Here is a 13,783-nt window from a genome sequence, read left to right on the forward strand (position 1 = left end):
TCTCTGAGATTTTGGAAGTAAAACTGGTCTGAGATGATTAAAAAACAAGAGATATGAGGTTACTCTAATTTTGTAACTTGTCTCGCAACTTAATGAATGTGTAATATTTTGCTCCACAGCTACAGAAGCTATGTCTTTACTGCTACTTATAAGTGTTAAGAGCTATCATTTTAAGATGTTGCATTCATAAAGCATTCTTGTATACCTCTTGCTCCTCAGTTTATTCTGAAGTTTTTACACTGAAGAGTCGTTTCCTTTGTCATAAACAATTATCAAGACAATCTACTGCTGAAACATTTGAATAGAAATAAAGAATTGCATCACATTTGGAGCTTGCATTGCATTCTAGTAAAAGTAAAAGGCTAACTTTGAGAAATGTCATTATTTTACATTAAGCACTTCACCTCTATCCTTATGTTATTTGGTCAGAAGTTGTTTACAAAGGTCACTCACAAGCTGCCTATGTCAAACTCCTATGATGTAGCTCTGAGGGCAATTAACTTTTTTGTCAAAACATCGCTTTGAGACCAAAGATCAGTGTCCTTCTGTTTGCATAGCTCATTGATCTGTAACTATATAATGAAGCTGTGAGCCCAGCAGGGAATCAGTTCAGTTAGACACAGAAAACCAAATATTTCCTTCTCTTGCTTATAGATTCGAAGGTGATAGCAGCTGTGAAAATGGAATCTAGAATGGACCTGATCCATAGTTCTGGGATTCAGATGGTACAGTACCTTCAAACCAACTACAAGGATTCCCAAAACCTGTTCCTGTTCATCTCATTCGCTGCAGATTTACGAAACACCTTCTTTGTGTTCTTCCCGATCTGGTTCCATCTCTGCGAGTCAGTGGGCATCAGACTCATCTGGGTGGCTGTGATTGGTGACTGGTTGAACCTCATCTTTAAATGGTGAGTACAGTTACGTATAAGCTAAAATGTTATTTTTCCCCATTCTTATTTGTAGAAAAGTTAGCTAAGCAAAACTGAGAACTGAGACTTTGATCAGACTATGTTTTATTGCTTGAAAATCCGTAAGTATAGATTTCTTTACTGCTTGCTGCAGATGTGAAAAGAAAATTATCAAGTTCCTTTGCTCAAAATCATTGTGAAAAAATAAGGAGCAGAGAAAGTGCATTTACAAAAGCTTAAAGAATGCATTAAAACCTTTATATAGAAAACATTACTTAAGACATATAATCCTAATGTCTAAATTGTGAAATTGGGGCCATTCTTGAATAAGTAAACTTGTCTATGAAGAAAAACTGAGCTGTATGAAGTTTTACCTTGGTATTTAAATACGGCACTTCTGTTTCTTATCTGTAAGTACATATGTAGGTATGTAATTTGTTTTACAAGGGTTATTATGTCATCTCAAGTAAGAACTTCAAAAATTTAGAACTATGTGCAGGATAAATATTTAAGGAATAAGCATTTCTTATCCACTAATACACAATACAGTGATTTGTTAGTTGAACCAGCCAACATGTATAAATAATCTGAAAACAGATAAAGTCAATCTATCCTACCTAATCTGTTCGCTGTTTCAAATTCTTGTATTGAGAGATCGACCTGACACTGTCTTCCTGCATCCCTCACAACTGTAACTGCGTTATGTCTACATACTGGGTTTTAATATAATTTTACCTGTGATATCTCCACAAAAGGGTTTTTGAAGCATCAAGTTCTCTTACTTGAAGGTATACCTTCTCACCATTCCTAAAATTACCACTTGCAGCTCTGTAATTCTAAGTATCTTACCCATTTTTTTGTAATGGAGGCACAAGCAGGTTAAATGGTTTATTCTCACTCACAATATGAGACAGTGGCTGCATTGGGAATCCATACATGGGAATATCTTGAGAATAATTTGTATAGACACACTGCAGGTCAATATCGTTATCAGTTGCTATACTGTGACTCATGCCTTAAGCACCCTAGCTTGCAGTCTTGGGTTGTAACTATCGTACCCCATGTCTTGTCAGTGGCTGCATTGTTACTGCGACCACAGCCAATCTGCTGTATGCCATTTAGCCTTATCTGACATTTTAAGAAAATAGGTGTTATGAATTGCATATATGAATGGTAAGCAGCTATGGAAGATGGTGACAGGTTACTTAATGTCTGTGAAGACAAGTTCGGTGGGGATTGCTTGGATAGAGAAGATATATCAAGCCTGCCTTTTGCTTGTAAATTCTGTTTCCTCTGCAGTGATACAAGATAGCTAATTCAAGATTTGGACTTTCTTTTTTTATGTGAATGTTAATGAAACAGTATTAGACTTGACCAATACATGCAAAACTACAGTACATAAATATTTACACTTTATATTGCATTTCATGTAGGATCCTCTTTGGGCAAAGGCCATACTGGTGGGTCCATGAAACCTCCTTCTACAGCAACTCCTCAGTCCCAGTGGTTGAGCAATTCCCAGTTACATGTGAAACTGGGCCAGGTAAGAACGTGAAATGTATTCTGTAGCTTATCTGATAAATGTTTACAGGAGAAAACTAACATGTCCTCTGACAGTAATATCTGTGCAGAATCACCTTATTCGTAACAAATTACCATATTTATGAAATAGCTTCATTAGATCTTAACACTGGGAGTGATAGAAGAAATAAGTAAATATACTGCAACTCTAACTACATTGCAAAAAAAAAACTAATTAAAGCAAAAATTCATACATTTATTTTATTTTTTTGAGAAGTTTACTGTTTTACTAACCTCGATCTAATTTTTGGCAGGAAGTCCCTCTGGTCATGCAATGGGCTCAGCGGGAGTTTACTATGTGATGGTCACTGCACTTCTAACCCTCCTGCTTCAGAAACAGCAGCAACAGCTCAAGAAATGGTAAGTGCCTGAAACGGTTACCTCGCTGAGTAGTGCTCACAGATATATGGGGTCTGTGTCAGACATACTGTAAGACACTGACAGGTGGTCAAGTCAGTTGGGAAAGAAAAAGCACTGCTGCCATTTTGGCTATGTGCTGCTCAAATGCCATATGCCAAACGAAATTCATCTTGATGTAAACTCTAGCATCCATATTGCACAGTATGTCATAATTAATTACATCATATTCAGGCCTGTCTTAACTGGTCACTACATACTTCAGAATAAATTTGTTTCTCCTCTTTCGTTCCTTAGCTGACACAGGCAATGAAAATTAAGAATTTATGACAATTGTTCCAAGGTAAATTTGTTAACGCCTAATCTGCTGAAAACCACAGCGTTAACAGTTGGGTGATTACCGAAGATAAAAAAATATAGTTTATGTGGTGTTACAAGGTCAGAGAAAATGAAATTCCCCTCTGTAGCAACCTTGTTTGACAAAATAGTATCCCTAATTTTATAAATAGTAATATTAATAATGCAGCAGCTTTATAACTGCATGCCAAGGAATTTATCATTGCATACAGTTATCCACCTGGAAATGAAACATCATTGCTGCTGCTTGCTTGTTATGATCTACAAGGTTATATTTACCTGCTAATGGGTATTGAATAAGAAAATGCTAATTGTTTGTTTACTCCAAAACTCTCAGCTGTGAAAATTCATTTGGCATGCGAGATAGTAGGACACCGTGGTATACTGTATATTCAGTCAGTATGCCTAGCTAGTACATTATGCTAGGGCTGTGTATGGGCAAACATTTTTACCCAGCTCAAACTAATCCACACTGCCCTTTTTCTTGACTCTGCACAGAACTTTTCACAAGCTTGTAAGCTGTAGAGTTATGCACATGTATGTTGCAGGGCAACTGTTTTACTGTCGAGTTTCAAATTACTTATTAAAAATGTTGAACTTTTTATACTGAAATAGAGCAAACTTGACTATTAATTTCATTATTAAAGTAGACAAAAAAAAATTACAACATATCCTGTGCAAGCAGGCATTTCTATCTAACATCTAACAGGCCTCACTCTGTTATCAAAGAAAAGAACAAAATAATGCAAAAATAAATTTATGAAATTGTTTCTGCTATAGAAGAATAGTATGCAACTTAACTGCATTTCCGGTTTTAGGTATCTTGGGTTGTTTGGTCCCCTAGCACTTCATACAAGTTCCATATAGTTATTTATTTTTGTATGATTTGTACCATTTTGAAATATAAAGAGTAAGTAATGCAAATACATGGCTTAACTGTGACTTGCAGAAAATCCAAATGTCTGCCTTGTGTTTAGTCTTCACGACCTAAAACTTAAAGGTAGGCAACTTTTTACTAAAGATACAAATTTACCTAACAGTGTAGAGAATGAAGTCTTTTAAACACATTAGTTTAACTTTGTGGTCTGGTGGCCTCTTATGAAGACAAATCATTTTATTATCATTGTAAGTGAGCTATTACGATTAATTTTCTTAGGTCTGTCATGTAAGAGTTCATCACAATGAAAAGAGTTGCTGAATACAGCACTAAAATAACATAATACATAGACACACACACACACACACAAACACACACACACACACACACACACACACACACACACACACACACACACACACACACACACACAAACACACGCCGGTGTCATTTTCGTGTTCTAATCTTTTTGGAGGGTAGTTATGCCACACAAAACCTCAAACCACCTTTATTTAGTATAACCAAATCCAGGGCAATATCAAAAGTATACAAATATGTGGTTATGCATGTATTTATATGCATATATATATGTATATGTATATCTATACCTGTGTCTGTATCTGTATCTATATCTATATAAGGAGGAAATTCAATGGACATCACTAACTTTAGATCTATAGCAGTCTTAACCATGTTGCTAAGGTCTGGATCTCTTTACCTGTACCCATCAGGTCAGTACCCTCCCTCCCATCCTTCAACACCATTCTGAAAGACTTCCTAGCCAAAAGCTGGCTCTGTTCTTCCTCAACACCAGTATAAACTATATCCTCAAATGTGAACAAATACCTATTTATACCTTACACCTCCTTACTCTCCCTTCTTCACCCACTTCCTTATTTTTATTAACTGTCTCTCCCAGCTTTTCTCTCACTTCACATTACAATTCCTGTTTGTATTACACTATCTCACATTTAATTTCTCTATAAACTGTCTAAAATTTCTATAAATATTAAATCATTGTCATATAATTGCGGTGGTGGTGCTGTGGTTTCCCTTTCGTTTCTCAGCTAGAGCATCTTCTGTCTGGAGACATGCGTAAATGGGCGTACCTTCGTTGAAGGTTGCGCATCAGGGCTGGCAACTCGGCACATAAAAATCTACTGCCGATCATTAGTGGACCAGAGTTCCGCTGTGGCGACCCCTAACCGGGAAAAGCCGAAAGACGCAACAACATTGTCATATAATTTGTATCTATTTTTAACCAGAGTTTTCATATTTTGTCTAATTTGGTACAATTATTTAAACTGTAGATGTTTTTTGAATTATTTTTGAAGATTGTAAAATTATTGTTCTTAAAATGTTTTGTAATACTTTCGAGCTTTTCTCCTTGTGCCTCCACTAAAAATGGGCTCCTACCAAATCAGACTTTCAAGGTAATCAAATGTCAATAAATAAATAGATAAATAAATATATCTGTTTGTAAATTCTAAAGAGTATCCAGCCAATATAAATTTTTTATGAAGAGATTATGCACAATGTATAAACTGCAATACCAAATGACTACCCTTTCTGTGCATTTAAGGATGCCTTTTCTTACCTTTTAGGTGCACTCACAGCCTGCTTTGGATGGGATTTTGGGGAGTGCAGATTTGTGTCTGTTTGTCCAGGATATTTCTGGCAGCTCATTTCCCTCACCAGGTCATCACAGGGGTAATTTCAGGTCAGTCAGAGTGTATTTATTTTTTCTGTAGCGTGCTGATATAAAATCTTATTAAAAAGTAGTATAAATTAAACTGTACACTACCTGTTTCAGACTCCCTGCAGGGCATAGCATTTTGCACATGTTCCTTGAACACTAACATTGTGAAACCCCAGTAAGAACAATTTGACTAACTTAAGGCTATGAGTGACCTGTCACTAACTGTACCATTTTCTTACACATCCTGCATTTTGGCATTTATCAGTGATGAAAACAGAACTCTCAGTTTATAGTAGGGCAGAACCATTTTGTGCAACGATGTCATATTTTTATGCTGTTTGTGCCAGTTTCGTTGGATAACTTGTTTATAAAATTCTGCTTTATAAAAAAAAATGTTTAAACTGACAGACAGTAAGGAAAAAATATCAATATATAAAAGCCATCAATAATGACATTAGTGCAGTGATGTGCTCTTGGTGGAGTGATTACAGTATGACACCGTGGTGTGAGATGAGGAGTGACAGCTAATATAGTTTCACAGGCAACAGTACAAAACAGCAAATACCTTGGTGTACCTCAGCCTCTTAGTGGAAGCAATCTGTGCAAATTCTAAAATAATGGGAGGACAAAGGCAAAAGGCAAATACAAAATATTGCTCTTATAAACTTAGGACGTTGCTAGAATAATAGGATTTGCATTGTCATACGTCTTCTGAAGGATGTGAAGTCTGAAACTCAAATGTATGTCAGTATTTAGTGACTTCATTATTTTCAGATAAAACTCTAAGCTGGCTGATGTGTTGAACTCCAACTGTTTAACAACTGCAGTATCAGAGTACAGCACAGTAAAAGATGAGACCCTGATATAATGCACATCATACTTCTCGACTTTCAATATTTCTGTAGAATGGCCATATTTTTGCCACATATTTTTGCTCTGTCCCTCATAAAATTGGTAATTTTCTGGCAAATCATTGAAGATTGAAGTCACTGAATAATGACAGACATTTGAGTTTCAGACTTCATATCCTTCAGAAAATATATGCTAATACAAACTCTGTTATTCTACCAACTTTCTAAGTTTATAAGAGCAATACTTAAAATCTGACTCTTAACAGTGGGCCTTTTTCCCCCTTTATTAGGTACTTACTAGGCTATTTATCTGTGAAGATCTTAAGAAACCTGCATTCCCATGGTAATTATTATATTTTACCATATTTTTGGCTACGTCCAGAATTGTTTCACTAAAACTTTAAGAGGTATGCGTGACTATCCAGATTTTTGTTACTGCTCAGTAATAGTGTTGTGCAGCATCAATTTCAAATGATGGGCATTGCCTGCCCCTACTAGTAAAAATTGTAAACAAGGCAGTTTGATAACTGCATGGTCTGAAAATCCTTTTTCATCACAACTGGCATTTAAAGATGCATCAGTCTGCATATAATACTGGTATTTACAACTCAGCAGATATAAAAAATAAGACTGATTAATTTATTTATTATATGACAACTGGTTGGGTGGACTGGTCCAGTAACCCTTTAACCCTTTTCATCTATGACCCAGCCTGAATATGATAATCAGTTATATAAAGATTCAAATCTGTGTATATGTGCAATCATTATGCAGTTAACAAAGCAGAAAACTATCAAAATCAAACAGTAAATATTAAAAAGAGACTCATGATCCAATAGATGAACATATGAGTACTTTTGGAATTAAAAACAAAACTATTCTTTATACAGTTGGCTATAATAAAATTAATTAACTAAGACAGAAACTTTGGCGAAATTGAAGTGTATTAACCCACCAGATGCGCAGCAGCAAGCCCCTCCCAAACCCCGCCTGCGAGCATGTTGACTACTACGCCCACCGCTTGATATAGAAAACATAAGCAAATAACAGCTAATTGCACAAAAAAAGATTACATTGTACATTATAACATAAAAAATGCAGATGTGATTGCTGTCAAATCAAAGCATTTTTTATTTCGCAAATCGGGGCAAAAGTACAAAGACAAGTACTGCTCAAGCAGTGGATACTGTATACTTAATAATGTGGGTGTCTGTTTTTAGCCTAAGTTCACATGCACATGTAACTGTACAAACAGTACTTGTCTTTGTACTTTTGCCCCGATTTGCAAAGTGTCAAAGTCATGTCCGTACTTCGATCTCCACATATACTTGTCTAGATAACTGGGCACCATAATGAGTGTGCCTGTTAAACATTATAGTATTTGATTATTAAGTATTACTATTAAATGGTAAAAAGGTCAAATAAGCACAAGTCATATAGGATGCTCAATATTCCTTGGAGATGAGTAGAGAACATTCATTATCATCTTAAGCCAAGAAATTGAACAATTCAGAAAAAAATCTTTCTTCTAGTTTCTGAGAAAAACAGTTGTATGAGTAAACAACTGGCCCTGCTCCCACACAGAACTGCAGTCTTATCTCCCTGTAGACTGCCGTACTGATATCCATCTGTCTACCATCATCTGCCTGCATTTGTTCCAGTTTAAACTAAATTAATAAAAACAAGTTAATAAATTAATAGACAACTGTGAGATGTTCAGCCAGTTTAGTCTGGCATTTCTAACTAAAAGGAATGAAAATATTTTAAGAAAAGCGTCCAATATTACTTGTGCTTATTTGACCTGTTTATCATTTACATATTTACTATTTGCACTTATTTGACCGTTACATTTGCATTGCGTGTCAATCATGGCACATTGCCGTTGTTAATACCCGCCCTCCGGTATGTCAATCACGACGGGCACACCCATTCCTGCACGAACTAGGAGGTGGGTTAATACACTTCAATTTCACCAAAACTTTGACTGACAGAGTGATAGACCCAACTTAAACAGCATATTTAAAAAAAAAAAAAACACACAAAATGTTTGAAATGAAAAATCAACAGTACTTTGATTAGGTGAGGTAATCACTATAGAATGCAAGGAACAAAAACACTGAACCAGATATAACTCAAAGTGCATACTGTATTAGTGAATGAGAATATTGGACCAGAAAGATAAGGAGTTTTTGAAAATATGATTATAACCAGGCTACTGGAATAGAGAAATGTAGACTGATGCTAGATAATAAAATATTGGCCCATTTGATCTGTCTGTTCTGCTATCTAATAGATAATGGTACCTTACTGGTGGATGAAGATTGGACTCTTGAGCTTTAGTTGCCCAAGGTTAAACCTGCAGCCTATCAAAGTCCCTCCATAGAAAGTCATTGTCAGTGACTTGTGCTGGCAGTGAAGCCCTTTTTTGGGGAATTTGTCCCTTCTTTGAATTGGAGCGACTGTGGAGTTGGTATATATAATTTCTGGGGTGTGTTTTTTTTTTCACCTGCAAAAATACACTGTTTTTTCAACCTTTTTTCAGTGAATGCAGTTTGGGGATTCCAATCCTCCGTGCATTTATTTTCATCCACTCCTAGTGGAAGCAATAAGATACAAGTACAGATTATAAAGCAGCTTCATTTCTACCCTCCAGAAAATCATTACACCTCTGCACACTGTAGTTTTGACTTTACCATTTTTCTTTAAAACTCCTCTGCTAGATAATAATTTGAAAGAAAAATCTTCACATCTCCCCTAAGCCATCTAATCCAATTTTTATGTTCAGTGTGTGTCATCTTATACTAATATATATATATATTTTTTTCTTTTAAAGATAGCAGTGTGTTTCCACTGAATTGTTTAAATGTTTCTTTAATGGTCTCCTTCTTTACCTTCCCTTCAAGTTTCATTTATTAAATTGCCCGAGTCTTCCCAAACTTTTCTTCTCTTACATACTCTACACTACATTGCCCTAATATAAACTGCCTTTATCCTGTCATCTTACACTAAACAGAACGCAGTAGTGTGTTACTGGCTGCCTTTAATGAAATGTCATCCTATATTCTGAAAGCTTCTTTGCTGCTTCCCCAGTGACTTCTTCCCTGATATGACTACCACCATTCGTCTTGTCACATGTTTGCTTCTACTTCAGTTATCTTCTCTCTTCTCTGATTGTTTCGTAGATACATTATTTTACAATTAATTCTTACTGGCCTGCTTTACAGCATTTAACCAATAATTCTAGAATCTATTTTTATTTATCATATTATGGTTTGTCAATTGAGTCTGTCATGAATTTTTACGTTATCTGCAGAACTTCACCATTTTCCTTACAGACGTCATACAACCAGGATTGTAACCAGGAATTTTGAAGTGTGCATACATCAGTTTCCACTCTGCCTACCAGAATTTAGCAGCCCAAGGGCAGCAACCACTCAAGGTCAAAACAGTGCATATTTATGGACAGATCTATTTTTAGTACTGCTAATTCTGGTAAAAATGTTATCCTAAAAAAATGAAGAAGGGGGTCAGATTAAAGTGATCACAGCCGCAATTAATCAGTTAGGATCCACACAAATTAAATAAAGTTTAAAAACCACATTCAGTGCCATACTTGGAGTATGTTTACCTACACTCCTGTCTACAACATCCACTATCAATACCAGACCCATTACTGTTTTCTTCTCAATAAATTAAATTTATTTTTTCTTGCAGAGAAACGTCATGTCTTTTTCATAATCTTGGCTTTGGGGCCAAGTGGCACAAAAACTATCACTTGTGTCTTGTGATCTCCTTCTTCCTGTGACTAACATACCCAACTTTGGCATGGAGGTGGGGCTAGCCAGCCAAAGGAAGGGGGAACCCAATATGGGGGACCTCACATTCTACAAGCCAGGTGGGAATGTCAAGGGTAGTCTTGGTACAGTGTCATCCTCAATGGCTGCTAGAATTTTTATGCACCAAGCCTTGCCTTCAGCCTTCCCATTACTCACCAAAAATTAATATGCGATGAACAATGGGGCAAATTCAGAATGACTGCATGCTTCCACAAACTCACAGTGTGGGGCTGCACTGCAAGCAATACTTGGCTGTGTTTGTGTTCCATAGTCCCAGTGCATTTGGAGGACACTTAATGGCTCTTCTACCAGTGGGAGGTCCCATTTCCTCACCAGAATGTGCAAGCTGGCATTGGCTGTTCATTCCATATTTTGTTATTTAATTCCTCAACTGCCTGGACCAGTACTTGAACCCACAGTATGTAAGTCATCAAGATTTTGTTTCTGTCGGAGCCACAGAGCTGGCTAACCTTCATGACTGTTTTCTAAAATTTCACATTCACACCTTCTGAAATTGTCCGAATCTACCCATCTGAAATCCAGAATACTAATTTCTGATTGCATTGTCTCTGTGATTGAGGTAATTAGTAATGCCATTGTTACAAATCCCATGTACCATATGATGTCATTGTTACAAATCCCATGTACCATATGATGCCATTTTTACAAATCCCATATACCATATGATGCCACTGTTACAAATTCCATGTACCATATGATACCATTATTACAAATCCAATGTACCATATGATGCTATTGTTACAAATCCCATATGCCATATGATGCCATTGTTACAAATCCCATGTACCATACAATGTCATTGTTACAAATCCCATGTACGATATGAAGTCATTGTTACAAATCCAATGTACCACATGACGGCATTTTTACAAATCCCATATACCATATGATGCCACTGTTACAAATCCCATGTACCATATGACGCTCTTGTTACAAATCCCATATACCATATGATGCCATTGTTACAAATCCCATGTACCATACAATGTCATTGTTTCAAATCCCATGTACCATATGATGCCATTTTTACAAATCCCATGTACCATATGATCCACTGTTACAAATCCCACGTACCATATTATGCCATTGTTACAAAGCCCATGTACCATATGATCCACTGTTACAAATCCCATGTACCATATTATGCCATTGTTACAAAGCCCATGTACCATATGTGCATATCTTTCAGCTCTTGCTCCATGCAAGTAACACTGCTTTTTGGTTTTGTTGCACCTGTTGTACTGGGATGGAGTATTTGTTTTTGATCAATAAGTCAGCATACAATTCTGCATTCTTGAATTAAGCAAATGATGGTAATAAAACCCTTTTCAAGCAGAAAGATAAATAACTGCAATTCATTTTAATGGTATTTATTGCTATGTTTGCAGCATACCTCTCAAACTCTTAGCACAAAAACCTGGAGAAAGCCTAAAATAATGGGGGAGGGGGGACAAAGGCCCAAAAATAGGGACAGATTTTAAATATTGGTCTTATAAACTTAGAAAGTTGTTAGAATAACAGGAGTTGTGTTAGCATTCATTTTCTGAAAGATATGGAGTCTAAAACTCAAATGTATGTCATTATTTAGTGACTTCAATCCTGAGTGATTTTTCGGAAAAACAAGTTTTATGAGGATCAGCCTAAAAATATGAGGCAAAAATCTGGATGTTCTGAGAAAATCAGGACAGTTGAGAGGTACGGTTTGCAGACCATTCTGAATATCCATCCTAAGCCATGTGCAAATACCTTTGTATTATTTTGCAATGGGTTTAGGGTTTGCAGAGTAAGCAAACTGAGAATTAAATATGAGATACGTAGCAGCACACTGAAAGAAACAACTTAAATGTTGAATAAGTTATGAGTACTACATTGATTTTTTTTCCCCATTTACAGGTATGGCAGTAGCAGAAGCCTTTAATCACCTCCACTTAATCTACAAGGCAAGCCTGAAGCAATATGTCTACACAACTGCCTTCCTGTTTGTCTTTGCTCTTGGATTTTATCTTTTCCTGAAAGCGTTTGGTGTAGATCTTCTGTGGTCTGTGGAGAAAGCGAAAAGGTGGTGTACTGATGACAAGTGGATTCACATCGACACAACCCCCTTCGCTGGCCTCCTAAGGAACCTGGGTACCCTCTTTGGACTTGGGTTAGCCCTCAACTCCCAGTTTTATGTTGACAGTTGTAAAGGGAATCAAGGACAAAGACTCAGCTTCAAACTCAGTTGCATTGTGTTTTCCATAATAGTTCTACATTTATTCGATTCCTTCAAACCACCAGCTAAGATCGAACTTCTGTTTTACTTCTTGTCCTTCTGCAAGAGTGCTGCTGTACCTCTTACAGCTGTAGCAATCATCCCGTACTGTCTGTCTCACATCACAAATACAGAAAACAAAAAGAGTGTATAGTTTGGAACAAAAAACTGCAGAAGTATGCAGTCTATATTGACACAGTAATAATAACATGCTCTGAACTGTAGCAGAATGTAGTTTCATCTTGGATGTAAACATTCATGTCAGTTGTAGGAGAAAGCTGGACTTAATGTACAAGCAAGTAACCTTTTACTTTTGGATACTCGTGGTTTGTTACCGCTGAAAAGGTCAGTTTGCTGGGTTGTGGTACAGTACAACGGGAATGATACGCAAGCAAAAATATGAACATCTGATTCATCCAAAGTACAGATCAATGGAATCATTGGATCTGTACAAAATGGAAGTGTGAATGGAGACTGACAGTGCATAGTTTAAAGAATGCATAAAAGGTGTACATAGCCATTAGACAAACTTTCATATGCCAGTTTTGCAAGAAACAGAAAACCATGCTGAAATAACTTGTCAGGCAGACAAACATACTTCCTGAAAAAAAACATTTAGGTCTTTCCATAGGTATTCGTTGTCTTTACAATCACATATATGTTAAAAATTATGGAATTTCAAGGGAGGGTTACTCCCAATCACTTCTTCTCAACAAGCACATGCACGCATGTGCACAGAGACACAGGTACACAGGCAGACAGACAGACAGGCACACACACACACACACACACACACACACACACACACACACACACACACACACACGCGCGCACACACGCACACGCGCACACACGCACACGTGCACACACACACACACACACACACACACACACACACACACACACACACACACACATACACAGAAAATAAACTGTTGTGGCTCACATTAAATAAGGGAATTTAAATATTTTTAAAACAATGGCACTCACTGTTTTGTAAACCAGATTACTATACAAACACACACACACACACTATATATATA

General features: G+C 36.6%; 1 protein-coding gene across 1 annotated transcript; it reads left to right on the forward strand.

Moving 5' to 3' along the window:
- Positions 1 to 613: 613 nt before the first annotated feature.
- LOC122787773 (glucose-6-phosphatase catalytic subunit 1-like) lies at positions 614 to 13,539 on the forward strand. Its single transcript, XM_044054672.1, has 5 exons — positions 614 to 910; positions 2,344 to 2,453; positions 2,746 to 2,851; positions 5,687 to 5,802; positions 12,383 to 13,539. Exons 1-5 carry the CDS (start codon positions 681 to 683, stop codon positions 12,892 to 12,894), a joined length of 1,074 nt encoding a protein of 357 aa, XP_043910607.1. The 5' UTR covers positions 614 to 680; the 3' UTR covers positions 12,895 to 13,539.
- Positions 13,540 to 13,783: the final 244 nt, after the last annotated feature.

Source organism: Protopterus annectens, chromosome 13.part0 (genome assembly GCF_019279795.1).
Source record: "Protopterus annectens isolate FY-2018-M chromosome 13.part0, PAN1.0, whole genome shotgun sequence".
NCBI classification, from domain to species: Eukaryota; Metazoa; Chordata; order Ceratodontiformes; family Protopteridae; genus Protopterus; species Protopterus annectens.